Genomic DNA, 19568 nt, shown 5'->3' on the forward strand with positions numbered 1-19568 from the left:
TAGTACGAAGAATTTAAATCAGCAAAAATAATTATTTCCTTTTAACGTTGATAAACAAATAGTAAAGCATTTGAATTAACTAATTGACAAGAATCAATTTAATTATTTTTTACATTCATCATATGAGTAAGATTATTTTCAAATTGACAAATCTCATAAGATAGATAAATTTGTTTTGATAAGAATAACATTAGCATATGACAAAATTGGTAATAATAGTATTAAAAGTCAAATTCGTAAAAATACAAACTTGAAGCAATAGGAGGAAATTATAGAATACAAACTATATTCTCATTGTCATTATTGTTATTATTATTTTTATTATTATTATTATTATTATTATTATTATTATTTTACAAATGACAACTCCCCTTATGTTCTATATTAAATTATTTGGTTGTAAAAAATGTAAGTCATTTAAGGTTTCCCCTTATCAATTGTTCTACTAGCATAACACCAACCTCTTTATTCCTAAAGTGATAAAGAAATTCAATTTTTTTGATTTATCTTATTTAGACAAATCTTTGTTGATAAAAGTATTTATATGTTCTTTTGTTTATTTTTGTATTAGGTCTTAGAAATAACACTACTTTTTTATAAGATATTCCTATAGAAGTCCTCATAAACTGCAATAAGGCATCTAAGAACTTTTATGAAATGAATTATTTTTTTATTGAGCCAGCTAAATAAATAATTTTGTAGTCATCATTTTCAAGAACTTATATATTTTTCTAATAATTTTTATTTTAAAAGTCAAACACATTATTTATTAATTCTTTTATAATATTTTGAAATAGTATATTGTATTGATATAGCGCGTACCTTCCGACTAGTCGCATAAAAATGGACGAAGGAGTAGTAAGGAAAAAAAATGAGAAAAAGAAAAAGCTTAATGGTGGTTGCAAATAAAAGGTAAAGCGAACTAAAAAAATTAAAACGTCAACAGACCGTTCTTGACTGCAACGTAGACCTACCCAACCCTTAGAACTAAATGCTGAGAAGATGAAAATCCAATCAGATTTGGATAATCAGATTATTCAACTGTCAGTCCACAAATTTTAAAATAATTAAAATATGCGCCTGCAAGTATCACAAAATTCCATCTGAACCCCCTTTTTGCACGCACTGAAGACACTCTCCCATGTTGTCGTTAGCATGCTTCGCTCCGCCTCGAAAAACAACCCACCCATGTTCGTGTCCGTGTCCGTGTCCGTGTCGTCGTCTCTATTCTCGAAACCCTCTTTTTGTTTATTACTGATTGGATCCTAGTAATTTTGTTCTGTCCTTTTTACGTTAGAATGTGACAAAATAAGAGTACAAAGTAGAAGAACAATGGAAGAAGCATGAGTAGGACTGACATATTACCTGAATTTTTCACTCTTCTAATTCCAAATGGCCCAATTCATATGGGTTATTCTCGTGCATTATTTTTCAGTTTAATAATTTTGGGCCAAAATTTTTGTAATCCCTACTTCTTTTTTGTATGACTAATTACTCTAATGCAAGGAAGAAAATTACAAATTTATGCTTGTTTGTATTTTCTTTCTTTGCTGGCATATGGATTAGTATCGACATTATCGATGAGGTTTGGAATCTTTTGGATTAACACGTCTCAAAAAAGGAGATTAAAAGCATTAATAGAAAGTTAACTGTGGATAAGAGGAGAGTAAAAGAGTAGATTTTGATGCATTGAATGATTTATTTTCGGAAAAAAAACGAAGCTTAAATTGGGCGTTAAGAAGCAAATGGGGTTATTAGCTTCTGAAGACATAAACTTGAAGAAAACAAGTTTGAGAATGGAGAAGAACGGAACAATGAAGAAAGCTAACAATGCTTCATTTGGGGGCTGTAGAATTTTGAAATATCTGTGCATGTCACCAAAGTCTAAAGTTGATAATGGCTCTAGCAGAACTTCTGGTATAAATTCCTATCAATGTTCTTTTTTAGTTTTTTTTTCTTCTTTTAATCCTCTTGAAAATTACCAGCTTGTATGGCTTTTCTTTTATAGCTGATTTAATTTTCTTTGTCATGTTGATAACACCATTTTCTTTGGGCAGCTTAAGTTCTTTTGCTTCAAATAATAATGCCTGTATCTCTAGCAAATGGGGTTTAGTTAGTCATATCATGATAGTAAAAGCTGTTCATTTTTGCATTAAACCCATTCATTTTCAATGTGCTTCCATGAGATAAACTTGATTAGCAGTGACATTGTCAATGGAGAATGATTATTCTTTGAACTAATTAACCTATCTGGTTATCTCCACCCCCTCCTTCAGCGCGCGCACACACACCAAAAAGAAGGAAAAAAGCAGAAGAAGCTGAAAGATGCTACTTTTCCCTGCTTAGGAACTCTTTAAAGTTGTCGAACCCTAAAGCAAAGTAGGAGCACCATCATTGAGTCTCCAAATAAGGGGGAAAACACTTCAGTGGTTTTCTCGTTAGGGAAATTTTTACCTCATCTGAATGTGTCAACTCTCATTTACTAAATGCCTTTCTCCAACACGTCTTAGTATGTTGGTGGGAGAACTGTTTTGCAGTGAAATGCCTAAACCAGCTGTGTCTGTGTTAACAGAGAGGGGATGTTTTATCTGATGAGTTTTGAGTTTTTTTCATCTGTAGATATGCTAAAGAATATGATCATGTTTTACTCCTAATATTCCTGTGAGAATCCATTGCTCAAATTCAGTTTTCTTATCTGGTTAATAAGAAGCTTTATATGTGTGCATAAAGCTTTACTTAGGAATTTGACGCCATTGTTCATAGTTTCTGAATGTTCAAACTAAAATCTTCAGATGAGACCACCAGAGATCCTCCTGTTGCTCCAACTTTGTTTTCTTCAACAACCAGTGATGTCGAATCATCTACTCCAACCACTCCTAATAGAGGCAAGGAACTGGAAATCGCTTCCCAGCTTCGAAACTTTGCTTATAATGAGCTGAGGTTGGCAACAAGGAACTTCAAACCTGAAAGTCTTCTTGGAGTGGGCGGCTTTGGCCCTGTTTACAAAGGGTGGATCAATGAGAATGGAAGTTCACCAGTGAAACCCGGCACTGGACTTCCTGTTGCAGTAAAGACTCTCAATAAAAATGGACTTCAGGGTCATAAAGAGTGGCTCGTACGGAACTTTCTTGCTTTTGTCTTCATTTTCTGGACTTTGAAGGTCTAATGCTGTATTTTTATTTATTTATGTCCATTTACAAGTTATCCTCATTTGACAGGCTGAAGTAAACTTTCTTGGCAATCTCCACCATCAGAATTTGGTTAAATTAGTAGGTTATTGCATGGAAGACGATCAGAGGCTGCTCGTCTATGAGTTTATGGCTCGTGGAAGTTTGGAGAACCACTTATTCAGAAGTATGTTCCACGTTATACCTGTGCTTTTCTGTATGTTTTGCTTGACAATTAGCATATTCTGCATAAATCTCTTCCATAATAAAATATGTAACATATAAGTTCTCCATTAGGTTGCATTCGTGGTAAAAATATTTAAAGATTATGTTTTGGATTGTTCTATGTGCTTACTACCGGCTTATGAATCATATTTGCCCGACTAGTATCTTTATTTTTTATGCATTTGATATTAACCCTAACTTAGTTTCAGCATTTGCTTGCAATCATAAATTATTATGCTTTGATGGTTAGGAAATTTCTGCATGATGGCATCTTTCAATTTTTTTTTTTTGAATTGATAACATTTGTATATATTAATAAAATCAGTACATAGGTTGTACTGAAAACCATATTTACAGGTAAATGCTAACTAGATGTGCTAGTGTGCAATCCTAGCAAGATCCTAGTATGTCTAAGATTGATAGTGTATCTTCTGTGTAAATCTGTTTACACCAAAACAGAAAAGAAGAATACAATTGAATTTGATCTTTTGCACTGAGTTGCTTCTGTCTTCAAAACATCTAGCATTTCTTTCCTTCCAAACTGTCCACCAGATATATGCTGGGACAGTCCTCCATCTATCTCTGTTAGTTGCTTCAGCTCCAGCTTCTTCCCAACTAAGAAAAACTTCAGTAATCCTGCAGGACATTGTCCATGAAATACCCCCAAGACTAATAAAAATTTTCCATAGTTGGTCTGTTATCTTGCAGTGTAGATATAGATGGCTAACTGTCTCAGCATTTTCCCCACATAGAAAGCATCTTGAACACAAAGAGATTCCTCTCTTTATGAGATTATCCTGGGTTAAGACAGCCTCTTTTGCTAGTAGCCAAGTGAAACAAGCTACCTTATAGGGAATCTTGGCATCTTTCAAATTTGTGTTTTGAGTTTTCTTTTAAACCTTGGTGTTCTGTAGCAAAACTAGAGGAGATATGATAGATTTTGATTAGAAAAAATATTGTACCAACTAACATTCTGCTATCCATCTAAGATTGTTTTAACATATTACAAGCAGTTGGTACAAGAATTAATAACTCATCTGATTTGAAGTGAAATTGCATTTAGGTGTTTTCTTTAGGTGAATAAAATTAATTAAAATGCATGTAGGTGGTCTTTTCTTTATTCAGCTAGTAAACTTTCTACTCGTTTACGAAAGACAGTTTAGGGGATGAGATTAATAAACAGACAGAGCTGTTAAGATGCATGTAGCTAGAACAACCAAGCGAAGCAAGATAATTAGTACAGCTTTCAGATATAAAAATTTGTACAAGATTACACGTTAGATGCATTCATTCCCTGCCATTTAATGAGATCCTAAAATGGTTAATCACTTCTGATAAAATGGTTACCCTCTTGAAATTGCAATTTATACCTTACCTACTCCGACATGAGGTCGTGCATTCTCTAAACCACGCGTATTTAATGAATTCTAACTATTCTTCTAAAGGTATTTCTACTTATTAACATAATGTGAGCATTGAAAAAGAGCATTTAGGCTCAACTTGCTGCATGGAAACCATAACCTATATGTTTGGATATGAATTAAAGCTCAGCTGGACATGAACTACTGCCAAACATGTTATATTGGAAATAGAAATATCAGGACTCTACTTTAATGGTAGAAAAATAAATAGCTCCTACTCAAAACTGTACATAGAGCTTCCTCCTTATATGACTCCGCTAGTGATGGAGGTTTGTGCTAGTTAGGGATGAGGTAGAAACTAAATAGTTGTAATTGTAACAATTATCCCATAGTTGTGCCTTAAATAACTTGCTTGAAAGGATGTACTTGACGATAACTCATGCAAGAGCTTGGTAATAATGGTGTACGTTTGTACTTATCATAATATTAATTTAAGTACTACAACATTATTATTGTTCTTGTTATTGCTATTGGTATATGCACACTTACACCATTTAATAAGTACATCAAACTCAGGGTTATCAAAATAGGATCAGCTTTTGGGGTCACAGGTAGTTTGGGGGTAGTACGTTGAGGCTCATATTTCCAAACATCTATGCTAGAAGGAGATGACAGTACATAAGGTATGGAGGAGGCACGAAGGAGATGCTCTTTGAGACCTAAGATTTTGGAGGAACCTCATTGCAAAATTTCTAAACCTGGTTGAACAATTTTACAATATTAATACACCCAGGTAGTCAGTCGGGACTTGAGTAGATGGAGACCAGGAGTGACGGATCATTCTCATTTAGGTTATATTACCTTAAGCTCTTCGTCAAGGAAGAATTTCCCACACCTATCAATCTAGATACTGGCGGTGCCAAGAAATATTTGCTTCTTTACGTGGCTCGCAGTGAGGGGTGCAATCGTAATAGCGAAAAACTTGAGGAAGAGGAGGAACACGTACATCAATTGGTGTTTCACGTGTAAAACATCCGGATGTGAATAATCTCCTAATTTATAGTAGTATCTCGGTTATGGTGTGAGTTATTGAGATAGTTCAACTTACAATGGACAATGGCAGGCATAACGAAGGAAGCATTTTCCAAAAAGAAGTTAGAGAAGACGTAAGTCGTGGAAAATTGCTCCTCAAGCCCTCATGAGGTCCTTTGGAAAGAGAGAAGTATGAGTGCTTTTGAACTGATAGAGACTTTCAACATTTAAGGAATAGTCTCTTATCCCTAGGTTCATTTTAGAGCACCCGTGAGGTTCCTGTCATATGGATGATTGGGTATCTTTGCTAGAGACTCGTATTTTCTTATTATAGATTCTCTATCTCTTATACCACTTATATAAGGGAGTATTTCCACCATTAATGAAATTATTTTTACCTTATCAAATAATAATAATAATAATAATAATAATAATAATAATAATAATAATAATAATAATAATAATAATAATAATGACAATAATAATAATAGTAATGATAATTATTATTGTGTAACAATGTGTATGCATGCTAAATTTTGCATTTGGCTTCAAAGAGGCAGAGGGTCATATTGGTGGCCTGTACAAGCTAGCAAGAGGTTGGCATGCAACATTAGTGAACGAGAAATGGAAGATTGGGAAAAAATTTAGTATGGTAGGGTCTACATGGAAAATCTGCATTAAGTTGGTGTGAATCACTTGAGTAGAAGCACAATAATGGATAATTCAGAAGATTTAATATTTCTACCTATGAAAGATGTGAAATGGCACTTCTGTTAGAGAGCTTAAATGATGAACATATCTAATTCAAAACTAGTGATGTCTAACTTGTACCAAGGTGATGAAAAGACATGTGAGGGTAATATCAGAAACAGGTGACATTAGTGTTGACTGGTGAGAAATTTAGGTTATGTACGTAATGCGCTAAATGAGGGAGACTATAGATGGATTTGGATTTTAGCTAACCGTTAGTAGTCCTTTTTCCAATCCGACCTCAGGTTTAAAGGGCCCATGCAAGATATTGATAATATTTCTTGGAATTATGCATTTTCGCCTTTTTGGGGTGTTGCTATAACTTTGAACAGTTTTGCATGAAACTAGAAACTAGAAGGGAAAGATGAGACTTTAGTTGTAGGTCTTATTGAGTGCCTCCTGGGACTAGGCCAATAAGTTTTGCCTGTCATAGGGTTTCATCTGTAGAATTTGATTTTTCGTATTCAGATTGTTCTAAAGTTACTTGCGAACCTTGTAATTCTTCGTAGTGCATAACTTTGTATAATGGATTGAATTCATGCGGTTTTTCCTGAAAATGAAAAAAGAATTTTAATCATCCTTGTACTTCGTGAAGATACACCACTACCTTGCAAAATTTGCTTCCTTTGGTTGATTCAAAATGTTGTCCACCTCATTTGAATAGAAAGATTTCTCCTTTAAATCATTTATCTTTAGTTTCTTCTACTTTGAATATCAGCCTGCTAAACCTTATACTTTCACATGACCTTAAAGCCTACTCTGAGGTTCCCCTCCCTCCAACGTATCATATTATCTGGAATCTTCTTATTAATTCCATACTTGGCCGTAATAGTATCTGCAGAATTGGAGCAGAGATGGTAGGTATATCATAATTTATTGCTGTCATCCAGTTATATACGTAGTTTTCCGTTCCGTGACCATAAGAGGACTGCATTTACCTCTACATTACTCTGTTTTCTATACAGATGAACCACTTAGATATGGTATATCAACTCATCAGCTTTTTGTAGTTCATATTGCATATTTTACGTTTATGTCAGTTCTTTCTACTCTCTGTCCACTTCCCATATTCTCTTTCACTGTTCTGCAGGGTCCATGCCTCTTCCTTGGTGCGTCAGGATGAAAATAGCATTAGGGGCAGCACAGGGCCTTGCCTATCTTCATGAAGAAGCTGAAAAACCAGTTATATATCGAGATTTTAAAGCATCGAACGTCTTATTAGATGCGGTAATTATTTTAAATTCTTGACACACTATGAATCTTCTCTGCATATCCCCATAGTTACTACTTTGATATATTCAAATATCTTTCAATTATTGTTATTGTCATTCCAGAACTACAACACGAAACTTTCAGACTTTGGGCTGGCCAGAGATGGCCCTGAGGGTGATAAGACGCATGTTTCAACCCGTGTAATGGGAACATATGGCTACGCTGCTCCAGAGTATGTGATGACTGGTAAGTTGAAAATTATCTTCCTTTTTTTTCTTCTTCTTTTCAAATTGTGCTGTTCTTGGGAAAACAATGCATTTCTCAGGCTTTGTGCAAGCTTTAACTCTTTTACTATGGTTGTATTCCAAGAAAGTCTTTTCAAGGTTCAGAATTTATTGGAGGAGGAAAGGTGCTTTTGGAATCTGCAACCATTAATTAACTCCTTTTTAAATGAGGTTGACACTAGGGAGGAGGTAATTTAGTCGCACAGTGTGTGGCCGGGATTGAATTATGAAGGAATACACAGATCCCATTGTTGAACTTATGTTAGTTTGTTATAGGAATATGTTAGTTTGTTATAGGAATACATGGCCCATGGATTGGAGAGGGAAATGTATTATATTCTTGGATAGGGTAAACCATGTTGTGCTTATTAAATGGTAGGCCAAAATTCAACCGCGTGATCTTGTACCCATATTAGACCGCATTTTCTTTTCCTTGCTTTCTTTTTCTTTTTTCTTTTTCTCCCTTCTTCAGAGAGGGTGGGGAACGGGATTTGAAGTACGAAATGATGTTTACTCACATGTCCTTAAGATATAATGGCATGAAGTACTGGTTATATTTGGCCTTTTATAGGAAGTTTTCATATTTATTGAGCTGCCATATCCTGTGCTGAAATCGACAGTACTAAATACAAGGCACACATAATTACCTTAAAGTTGGTCATTATGTCGTCAATCACGAGTAAAGATTCCATTTTTATTCATACGTTCATTATACAGTAGAAATATAGGACACCCATAAAATACTTATATTTATTTGGCTGTAATCCCAGAACCATATCCATGTTTGGTCTCCGCTGTTCAGAGTTTCATGCTTCAAGGATGTCAAGTATTATGACATAACAGCAATATGCTAGATATGGGACGATTAGCCATGCGTAACAATTTTATTTATACACCATAGAATTGCTATTGGTGCAAGTAAGATAATCTCTTGATGGTTTTACAGTATATTACCTGATTATTGACACTATTATACTTTTGGCAGGACATCTCTCAATGAAAAGTGATGTCTATAGCTTTGGAGTGGTTTTCCTTGAGATACTGACTGGCCGAAGAGCCATGGACAAGAGCAGGCCCAGGGGTGAACATAACTTAGTGGCATGGGCAAAACCATTTCTTTCAGATAGGCATCAGTTTTGTCAGATCATTGATCCTCGTCTTGAAGGCCACTTCTCAAAGAGAGGAGCATTTAGGTCTACTGAGATTGCTGCGCGCTGCCTTAGAAGGAATGCCAAAAACAGACCTCATATGAGTGAAGTCGTTGAAATGCTGAAGCCTTTGCCTTTACTGAAAGACATTGCCAAATTTCCTGAAGCGCAAGTTAAAGATGTTATTGTCAACCCAAATGACAAGAATGGCAATAAAGTGCAAGCTGGGGTTGTAGCAAAGAGTAATGCAGCTCAGAGCCTCTCTTCACCAAATGGTTCATATGCCTCACCTTCTAACTATACCCTCACTTACCAACCATAAAAAGTTAGCTAGGTTGTCAGAGAAGCAACTTAGCGTTTGCTGTTTACTGGTTTCTTCTCAGCCTAGTCGTGCTGATGAAAAGACGTTATAGTATGCTGGAAGCAGAAGGGGAAACTTCAAGTGCATCCTTAAAGAAGAAACTTTTTTTGATGCAACCTGTAATTAATTAGTATGCTTGTGCTTTTTTATCTAATTTGAAAACTGAGACTTCTTTATATGGAGATTAGACTTTTGTTTTGAAATGCAGGTCCAAGTGTTGGTCATACATTTTGCTAATAGGTTTAAATAGTAATTTCCTGGTCACCTCCAGGATAAATCATTTCTATTGCCTACCTCACTATTTCTGATGATGATGGTGATGTGGGTGCATTCCATGAGACCGCATTTCAGAAACTAATGATTTATGATCATATAGTTTTGATTTATTTTGTGCAGAGGCGTCGTCAATGGTGGTCCATGCAAGAGAAATTCTTGGACACAAATTGCAGTGTAACCCGAGATTTAGGGTTGCTTCGTAAGGAATCTAGGGTGTATTTGGTAAGTCATTTTTTGATGTTTGGTTACCAGAAAATATTTTCTACTCAGAAATCAAGGATCAGAAAACATTTTCCATGGAAAAATGACATTCGTCGTACCAAACACACTCACAGTGACTAGGATAACTATGTCTATAACCTGAGCATTCACTCATGTTAGGGGAGGCTGCAATCTTGGTTCTGTGAAATTATTTAGGAATTTATTTTGTGTAGAAACAGCTTCTTGGATGTCGTCCAAAGGATAATTACTATAGCGGTAGAGCCTATAATCGAAAGTTACAAAATATTATCAGAGGCGGATCAAGAATTTAAATTCGACAAAAATAAAGCTAAAGAAACCAAATGAAGCTAAAGGCAAATTGCCTTTATGGATCCGATTCTTTTTTTTTTGGCAATCCGCTAGGCAAGCCCCTAGGGCTAGTTTTTTATTAATAACAGAAAAGAAAAATACAATAATTAGGAAAAGTACAAATAAGGGGGACAATAGCACCGGTATTGTTACCCATATGTCTTGGCTATATAATCATTCATCTGCGCCTCACATTGCCTTATGATGGCAGCCTCATGTAGAGGATTCATGGTGTAGTTGCCGGCAAAGTCTCACGAGGGCATATAATCTCATAGCCGTGTGGATATTTTTCCAAAGGCATAGGACCAAGGCAACACTAACCGGGCTAAATCTTACCTTACTAATCCTATTGAGGCAAAAAAAAGGCCTCACCTACTAACAAGCATGTAAAAAATAAGAACTGGAGAATACCAAATATTCAATGATCATCACAGAGTTTATAACATACTCTGTGATGATATTACAAATGATAATACTTATATAATGATAAAATAGAATGTAGTAGGAATTATAATCTTGTCCCTTCTTTTCCAAACTTGTAAAATCTTCAATTTGTAATTCTTTGTTGTTTTCCTCACCCGTGTTCAAAATGTATTCAAAAATCATCATTTCTTTTTTGAACGGTTGGACCTCGTTGATGTAGTTGGGGCAGCTGCTTTTGTTTGGCAACTCTCATTGGAGGTCGCCTAACATTTAAAAAATCACTAACCTTGTCGTCCCAACTATTTTTCCTTGTATGAGTCTTCTTACCTTTGTCGCTATGCATTGGTGATAAATCACCTTGTTTTACTGCATGTGCACGACATTCTTGCAACATTTCATCTTCCTCTCCTTCTTCGTAAATGTCCCTTCCAAAGTTTACTGTATTTGGCAAGTTTTGGGTAGTGTTTTGAGTCATCAGTACATTTGCATCTTGTGCCTTTGTTATGACTGTCTTGTCTTGATGTTGTTGAACCCTTTGCACATTATTTCTAACCTTGCTCGGCTGTCCAGTGCTGCAAACTTGAGATGGAGTTAACAAATTAAGAGGCTTAGAAATTACCAATGCGTCCAGAAGCTTTCTATCCTCCAAAGATATAGTTGGAGTGGTTGTAACAATTTGTTGAAGATCTTGCGCAAATTGAATTTGCTGCTCAGCTGTTGCATTCAACTGTTGCTGTTGTTGTCCAGTCTGATTTATTATTGGAAGAGTACCAGTTGTACTGCTCGACATGGTCTGCTGCTGCCCATGCGGATTAGCTGCTGTAAATTCTTGCAACCTTGTTCCATAATATTCTTGCAAACTCATTATATTTTTAAAGTTATGGGTTTATATCTATTATTTTTGCAATTTTAATGAATTTTTACTTACAATTTTTTAGTTGGACCCGTAGACAGTACACTATATCCGCCTCTGAATATTATACTTCAGCACCCATGAAATTGTCTCAGCTCTGCATTAGTAGTATATAACAGTAAAACCCATAACCAAAGAATATAAAGATATAACAAAACAGAAGGTTTTGGTTTTAAACCTTCTGTTTGAACACTCTGCTTGCTACCCAGTTTCCATTGCGACTTTGTATCAACAACTTTCTTTGGTTGTTGTGGAAGTGCACCCTCCACCCCCCATCCCCCACCCCCACCCCCAAAGTAATATTAAAAAGGTAAGCTGATTAAGTTCGTATAACATAGTTTAAAAAGGTAAGATTTTGTTTCTAAAATAATCAATGCATTTGTGTCCAGAATAAACTCGAAGATTTGTGAGTTGTACCTTTACCAATCTAATTCATTTTGGTATGTAGCAATAGCTTTTTGTTTCTAATTGTGCTATTTCACCTTCTTTAATACTCCATGTTTTAGATTGCTTCTACTAACTACATTCATTAGTTGTTATTATGTAATGTACAATGTTTAGAAGGGTAGGAACAGAATTATGTCAACAGCACATCTTTGGCTAAACATTGCCACCTATGAAAATGCAGACTATTTTTATGAAGCAATGTGATCAGAAAACTCAATGGAGACTATTAACTAAAAACAAATTCTGATATATCTGAAAGCAGTTCTCTGTAAACTCCATTAAAACACAACTGTATTGAGTCCAAATGTCAGGTATATTATTTGTCAGGAAGAACATATAACCTTGACAGAAATATCAATTTATGCAGAAGATACAAAAGACACAAAAACAATATAAGCATATTATTTCTTGATAGAAAACGTGTACAACACGGAGTGAAGGTAGGTCTTTCCAGGAATCACAATAGTTGAAGGGAAATTTGGATGATTGACAGCATCCGGGAATCCTTGAGTCTCCAAACACAAGGCTGAATGAGGTTGATATACATATCCACCTTTTCCCTTTGTATTAATGACAAAGTTTGCAGTGTAGAATTGCACACCAGGTGCAGTCGCTTTTATATCCATCACTCTTCCTGACTTCTTATCAAAAACAATCGCCACAGGTTTCATTTTCCTACTGCTGTCAAGCGCATAGTTAATGTCATATCCATTTTGGATTTTATCGATCCTGCTCCCCACCTTACGGGGTTTCAGGAAGTCGTAGGGTGTGTTCTTGACGGGGGAAATTTCGCCTGTAGGAATGTGCTGTTTATCTAATGGAGTGATGTGTGATGCATAGATTTGAAGAACTTGGGACAAGACATCACCACTGTTGTGACCACCAATGTTCCAGTAAGGGTGGTGAGACAGGTTAATTGGAGTGGCTTTGTTTAGAGCTCTTGCCTTAAATACCACGCTAAGTTTGTAAGGGTCTTTTAATGCATAAGTAACAGAGACAAGAACATCACCAGGGAACCCTACATAAGAAAGCAATGGAGTTTACCCGTAATGTCATGCTTTTATCCAAAAAAATATCATGACATGTTTAAAATCACAAGTTCTAAAAGCCTTAGTTCTTAAATTTCGTATCCAGACAACTACGCCACATGAACTGAAACAACGGGTGTAATTATCTTGTATGGATACGAAGATTTACCTTCTTCACCATCAGCACTGTAGTAGGTTAGAGTTATGTAAGGACTTGGACCATGTCGCACGTACTTGCTCACCTTCCAGACAACTTTGCTAAATCCTTTAAGACCACCTATATTTTTGAACATTTAGTTACATCAGAGACAGAGAAAGGGAATTTGGCTAAAGGGGAAGAGAAAGAAAAGGAAATGTATAGCGAGAGTACCATGTAACATGTTTACGCCTTCATTGGCAACAAGCTTATAATGGGTGCCATTCAAAGTAAATTGAGCACCACCAATCCGGTTAGCAACCCTTCCAAGTGCGGCTCCAAAATAACTTGTATCATTCTGCACCAAATTTTGTTCTTAAGTGAAAACAGACGGAGCTAATTGTTGAAGTTTGGCAAAATGCCAAAGTCCCACATTGGTTGGGAGTTAAGTTTGGGGGGGATTTTTCCCCTATAAAAGAAGGCCTAATGTTTAGGATTGAAACACACCTCTCATTTGCCTTCTCATCTGTTTAAGGCATTTGTATCTTCTCTCTTTAGTATTATTTCACTTGTATTTTTGGAGTGGAATAAAATATTGGTTGTGTCCGAGGAGTAGGCAAAATTAGCCGAACCTCGTAAATTCTGGTGTTTCCTTTATTGTTGTTTTATTGTCTTATTTATTATTTGGTGGCTGTCATAATTTTTGGTATAGTAGTTGTGACTTATTCACACTATATACATTTGGCTTCCGCAACAATTGGTATCAGAGCCAAGGTACTGTCTAAGTATGCTCTGTGGTTGCAGCATAGTCTGATCTTCCACATCAGAAAAGATTTATCTTGGTAACTGAGTCAAGGTTCTGTCTGAGTATGCTCTGTAGTTGCAGCTTAGTCTGATCTTCTACATCAGAAAGGAAATAATCTTGATTTGTGTCGTCAGCTATTAAATAATATTTGTGTCAAATATGGGGGACAATAAACAAGAAGAATCTACATCAAGTGTCAACAATACGTCATCATTGGCATCTTCGCTTATGACAAGAATTGTGTCAAATGCGAAATTTGCGGTAGAAATTTTTGACGGGTCCGGACATTTTGGGATGTGGCAAGGCGAGGTTCTAGATGTCCTTTTTCAACAAGGGCTAGATCTGGCCATTGAAGAAAAGAAACCAGATGTTATTGGAGAAGAAGATTGGAGAATTATCAACCGTGTTGCTTGCGGTACCATTCGATCCTACCTTGCTAGAGAGCAGAAATATCCATACACAAAGGAAACTTCTGCAAGTAAATTATGGAAAGCACTGGAGGATAAATTTTTGAAGAAAAACAGTCAAAATAAATTGTACATGAAGAAGAGACTGTTTCACTTCACCTATGTTCCTGGTACCACGATGAATGAACATATCACCAGTTTCAATAAGTTGGTCACAGATTTGCAAAATATGGATACAACTTATGATGATGGTGACTTGGCCTTAATGTTGTTGGCGTCACTTCCTGATGAGTACGAGCACCTTGAAACTACTCTACTCCATGGAAATGACGAAATTTCTCTCAGAGAAGTTTGTTCAGCTTTGTACAGCTATGAACAAAGAAAGCGAGAAAAACAGAAGGGCGGAGAAGGAGAAGCACTGTTTGTGAGGGGTCGTCCTCAAAATCAAACGAGGACAAAGAAGGGAAGATCCAAGTCAAGATCCAGACCCAGTAAAGATGAATGTGCCTTTTGTCGAGAAAAAGGGCACTGGAAGAAAGACTGTCCGAAGTTGAAGAATAAGGCCAAACATAACAATGGAAAGGCTATTATGGATTCAAATGTAGCTGATTGTGATGATTCAGACTTCTCATTAGTTACAACAGTGTCATCAACATCATCAGACATATGGTTGATGGACTCGGCTTGTAGCTATCATATGTGTCCCAACAGGGACTGGTTCATGGAATTTCAAGAAGGAGAATATGGAGTCATCCACACAGCGGATAACAGCCCTCTTACCTCATATGGCATTGGTTCAATACGATTAAGGAACCATGATGGAATGATCAGAACATTGATAGATGTTCGATATGTACCGGATTTGAAGAAGAATCTCATCTCTGTGGGAGCCCTAGAATCAAAAGGGTTCAAAATCATTGCAGAAAATGGAGTGATGAGAGTATGCTCCGGTGCACTAGTGGTAATGAAGGCTAATCGGAAGAATAATAATATGTACCGCTATCGTGGCAGTACAGTTATTGGGACAGCGACAGTAACATCTAGTGACGACAAAGAGGCAGAAGCAACCAAGCTATGGCACATGCGCTTGGGACATGCTGGAGGAAAATCCTTGAAAACTCTATCAGATCAAGGATTGTTAAAAGGAGTAAAGGCTTGCAACTTGGAGTTTTGTGAGCATTGTGTTAAAGGGAAACAGACAAGGGTTAAATTTGGTACAGCGATCCATAATACTAAAGGCATTTTGGATTATGTACACTCTGATGTTTGGGGTCCTTCCAAATCACCTTCATTGGGTGGGAAGCACTATTTTGTAACCTTTGTTGATGATTTTTCCCGAAGAGTATGGGTGTATACAATGAAGAGCAAAGATGAAGTGTTGGGAATTTTTCTCAAATGGAAGACGATGGTGGAGAATCAGACAGGCAGGAGAATCAAGTGTATTCGCACAGACAATGGAGGTGAATACAAAAATGATCATTTCAATAAGGTCTGTGAAAATGATGGCATCATCCGACACTTCATTGTTAGACATACACCACAACAGAATGGAGTGGCAGAACGTATGAACCGGACCTTGCTGGAGAAGGTACGGTGTATGTTGTCCAATGCTGGCTTGGGCAAAGAATTTTGGGCTGAGGCAATTACATATGCATGCCACCTCATTAATCGTCTACCATCTGCTGCTATTGATGGCAAAACACCATTTGAAAAATGGTACGGAAAACCTGCTGTAGATTATAACTCTTTGCACGTGTTTGGCTCAACTGCATATTATCATGTGACGGAGTCAAAATTGGATCCAAGGGCAAAGAAGGCTATTTTTATGGGAATTACTTCTGGAGTCAAAGGATATCGCTTATGGTGTCCTATGACAAAGAAAGTAATATTCAGCAGAGATGTTACCTTTGATGAATTTGCTATGGTAAATAAGGTAACAGAAGATACCAAACAAAATGAAGGTGCTTCTAAGCAGGTGGAGTTTGAGGGAAAATTTATTTTTCCTACACAAGAAGCAGAGGAGGAAACAAATGAAGATTACCCTCTGGAAGGAGAGCCAGTAGAGGAGATTCCAACTCAGGAATCTCAACAACAACTTGAATCAATAGCAACCAGCAGGCCAAAAAGAACAATAACGAAACCTGTTCGTCTCATAGAGACGGTTGCTTGTGCAACCTCAATTGTAGCTGATGATGTTCCTACTACTTATAAAGACGCTGTCCAAAGTTCAGAAGAAGATAAGTGGAGGATTGCCATGAATGATGAAATACAGTCCCTTCATCAGAATCATACATGGAGATTGGCCAATCTCCCGAAGGGAAAGAAAGCAATTGGGTGCAAATGGGTATTTGCAAAGAAAGAAGGATTTCCTAACCAAGTAGATGTTCGCTACAAAGCAAGATTGGTGGCCAAAGGATATGCTCAAAAGGAGGAAATTGATTACAATGAAGTGTTTTCTCCAGTTGTAAAACATTCCTCCATTAGAATTATGTTGGCTTTGGTAGCACAATTGGATTTGGAACTAGTTCAGATGGATGTAAAAACTGCGTTTTTACATGGAAACTTGGAGGAGGAAATCTACATGACTCAGCCAGAAGGATTCAAAGTTGCTGGAAAAGAAAATATGGTGTGCAAACTTGAAAAATCGTTGTACGGATTGAAACAATCTTCTAGACAATGGTACAAGCGATTTGACGAGTTTATGTTGCAGCAAGGGTACAAGAGAAGCAAATACGATCATTGTGTGTATTTGCACAAGCTTAAAGATGGTTCCTTTGTATATCTTCTCCTATATGTTGATGATATGTTGATAGCTTCCAAGAATTTGGAAGAAATTGATAAGTTGAAGATTCAACTGAAGAAGGAGTTCGAGATGAAGGATTTGGGTGAGGCAAAGAAAATTCTTGGCATGGAGATAATTAGAGATAGACGTTCAAAGAAACTCTATTTATCTCAAAAGGAATATTTGAAGAGAGTACTTCAACGTTTTGGCATAGATGACAAGACTAAGCCAGTTAGTACTCCACTTGCTTCCCATTTTAAGCTAAGTACTACTATGTCGCCAATGGATGAAGCTGAACGAGAGTATATGTCAAAGGTACCATACGCAAATGTTGTTGGTAGCTTGATGTATGCAATGGTTTGCACAAGGCCTGACATTTCACAAGCTGTTGGAGTTATTAGCAGATATATGCACAATCCAGGGAAGGAGCATTGGCAAGCTGTGAAGTGGATTCTACGGTATATTCATAATACTGTAGATGTCGGGTTAGTTTTTGAGCAGGAAGACAATCAGTCTGTAGTTGGATATTGTGACTCAGATTTTGCGGGTGATATGGACAAACGAAGATCAACTACTGGTTATGTGTTTACTTTTGCAAAGGCACCAGTTAGTTGGAAGTCTACTTTGCAGTCAACAGTTGCTTTGTCTACAACAGAGGCAGAATACATGGCTATTACAGATGCTGTGAAAGAGGCAATTTGGCTTCAAGGATTGCTAAAGGAGCTTGGTGTTGAACAAAAAGGTATCACAATTTTTGTGATAGTCAAAGTGCTATTCAATTAGCGAAGAACCAAGTTTATCATGCAAGGACGAAGCACATTGATGTTCGGTATCATTTCGTACGCGAAATCATAGAAGAAGGTGGAGTCACGGTGAAGAAAATTCATACTACAGAGAATCCTGCTGATATGCTGACAAAGGTGGTGACTGCGGTCAAGTTTCAACATTGTTTGGATTTGATCAACATTGTTGAACACTGAAGATTGAAGATGAAGACACAACCAAAATTTGTTATTGAGAGAGAATTGAAAATGTGGAATTTTGCCAAGGTGGAGATTTGTTGAAGTTTGGCAAAATGCCAAAGTCCCACATTGGTTGGGAGTTAAGTTTGGGGGGATTTTTCCCCTATAAAAGAAGGCCTAATGTTTAGGATTGAAACACACCTCTCATTTGCCTTCTCATCTGTTTAAGGCATTTGTATCTTCTCTCTTTAGTATTATTTCACTTGTATTTTTGGAGTGGAATAAAATATTGGTTGTGTCCGAGGAGTAGGCAAAATTAGCCGAACCTCGTAAATTCTGGTGTTTCCTTTATTGTTGTTTTATTGTCTTATTTATTATTTGGTGGCTGTCATAATTTTTGGTATAGTAGTTGTGACTTATTCACACTATATACATTTGGCTTCCGCAACACTAATATCCTTCAGTATACTTCACAAAGATGGGAGGTTTAGGGAAGATATTATAGGCTAGGGACCCGATCTTTGTTGAAGGAACTACAATTAGATAATTGTCAAATGACTATGGAGTTTGACATTGGCACAATTCAAGGTAGGAGCAGCTCAATAAAATTAGTGACTTAAAGTTGAACCACCCTCTCTCTTTCTCTGTTCTCGTTTTTCTTAATGAGAATGTGAATTTTTAGAAAAGAGCAAGTTTGGGATAGACGCATTGAAGTACAATGACAAACAAACGTGAACTAACCTTGTATTCCTTGATGGTGTCATATCCCAGAACAACATCGCCTATTTTTCCTGGAAAGGATCAACACAAGGTAAAACTGATTTCTTCAAGGAATAGCAGAAAACAGTACTGATAAACACATCAAGAAGGTTCAAACAAAGCAGATTTAAAACAGGACTAGGTTTTCTGGAAGATGGAATTTTTTTAATTAACGATTTGATATACCCTACTGACTAATACAGATTTGCGACCCACTAAAGAGGAATGCCACTACCAGGGCTTCTCCTTTCACACGGCTCGAACCCGAGACTTACGGTTAAGAGTGGTCAAAAGATGGGATTGATTAAGGTAGACAGACATACCATGCTTATCAGGAAGAAGGACGGAAATGATTGTGGCACCATAATTAGTGATCTTAACAGAGAAATCTCCTTTCTTGATCTCATAGATTCCAATCTTGCGCCCTCTAACACTAGCAGCAGCACACAGATGAAGAATGAACAAACAGATCAACAACAGACTAATCTTTGAAGACATAGTCAACTCTAGTTGTTTTAGA

At 36.7% G+C, this 19568-nt stretch overlaps 2 protein-coding genes across 2 annotated transcripts; one reads left to right on the plus strand and one right to left on the minus strand.

The window, feature by feature from the left end:
* The first annotated feature begins 1018 nt into the window (after positions 1-1018).
* Positions 1019-9743, plus strand: LOC107787176 (serine/threonine-protein kinase PBL34-like). The gene is made up of 6 exons (XM_016608709.2): positions 1019-1917; positions 2793-3115; positions 3219-3354; positions 7626-7762; positions 7870-7993; positions 9017-9743. Exons 1-6 carry the CDS (start codon positions 1746-1748, stop codon positions 9499-9501), a joined length of 1377 nt encoding a protein of 458 aa, XP_016464195.1. The 5' UTR covers positions 1019-1745; the 3' UTR covers positions 9502-9743.
* A 2675-nt stretch (positions 9744-12418) lies between these two features.
* LOC107787175 (aldose 1-epimerase-like) lies at positions 12419-19558 on the minus strand. Its single transcript, NM_001325432.1, has 5 exons — positions 19372-19558; positions 19031-19080; positions 13568-13691; positions 13367-13474; positions 12419-13187 (listed from the first exon to the last, which is right to left on the minus strand). The coding sequence occupies exons 1-5, from the start codon at positions 19544-19546 to the stop codon at positions 12571-12573; spliced, it is 1074 nt and encodes a 357-aa protein (NP_001312361.1). The 5' UTR covers positions 19547-19558; the 3' UTR covers positions 12419-12570.
* Between the last annotated feature and the right edge of the window lie 10 nt (positions 19559-19568).

Source organism: Nicotiana tabacum, chromosome 3 (assembly GCF_000715075.1).
Source record: "Nicotiana tabacum cultivar K326 chromosome 3, ASM71507v2, whole genome shotgun sequence".
In the NCBI taxonomy this organism is placed as follows: Eukaryota; Viridiplantae; Streptophyta; class Magnoliopsida; order Solanales; family Solanaceae; genus Nicotiana; species Nicotiana tabacum.

Coding starts and splice junctions, on each gene's coding strand:
- LOC107787176 (XM_016608709.2), top strand. CDS start 1,746: ATGGGGTTATTAGCTTCTGAAGACATAAACTTGAAGAAAACAAGTTTG. Junction 3,116..3,218: donor AGGGTCATAAAGAGTGGCTC/GTACGGAACTTT, acceptor CTCATTTGACAG/GCTGAAGTAAACTTTCTTGG. Junction 7,763..7,869: donor CGAACGTCTTATTAGATGCG/GTAATTATTTTA, acceptor TTGTCATTCCAG/AACTACAACACGAAACTTTC.
- LOC107787175 (NM_001325432.1), bottom strand. CDS start 19,546: ATGTCTTCAAAGATTAGTCTGTTGTTGATCTGTTTGTTCATTCTTCAT. Junction 19,081..19,371: donor CCTTCTTCCTGATAAGCATG/GTATGTCTGTCT, acceptor GATCCTTTCCAG/GAAAAATAGGCGATGTTGTT. Junction 13,188..13,366: donor CAGTGCTGATGGTGAAGAAG/GTAAATCTTCGT, acceptor TTTCTTATGTAG/GGTTCCCTGGTGATGTTCTT.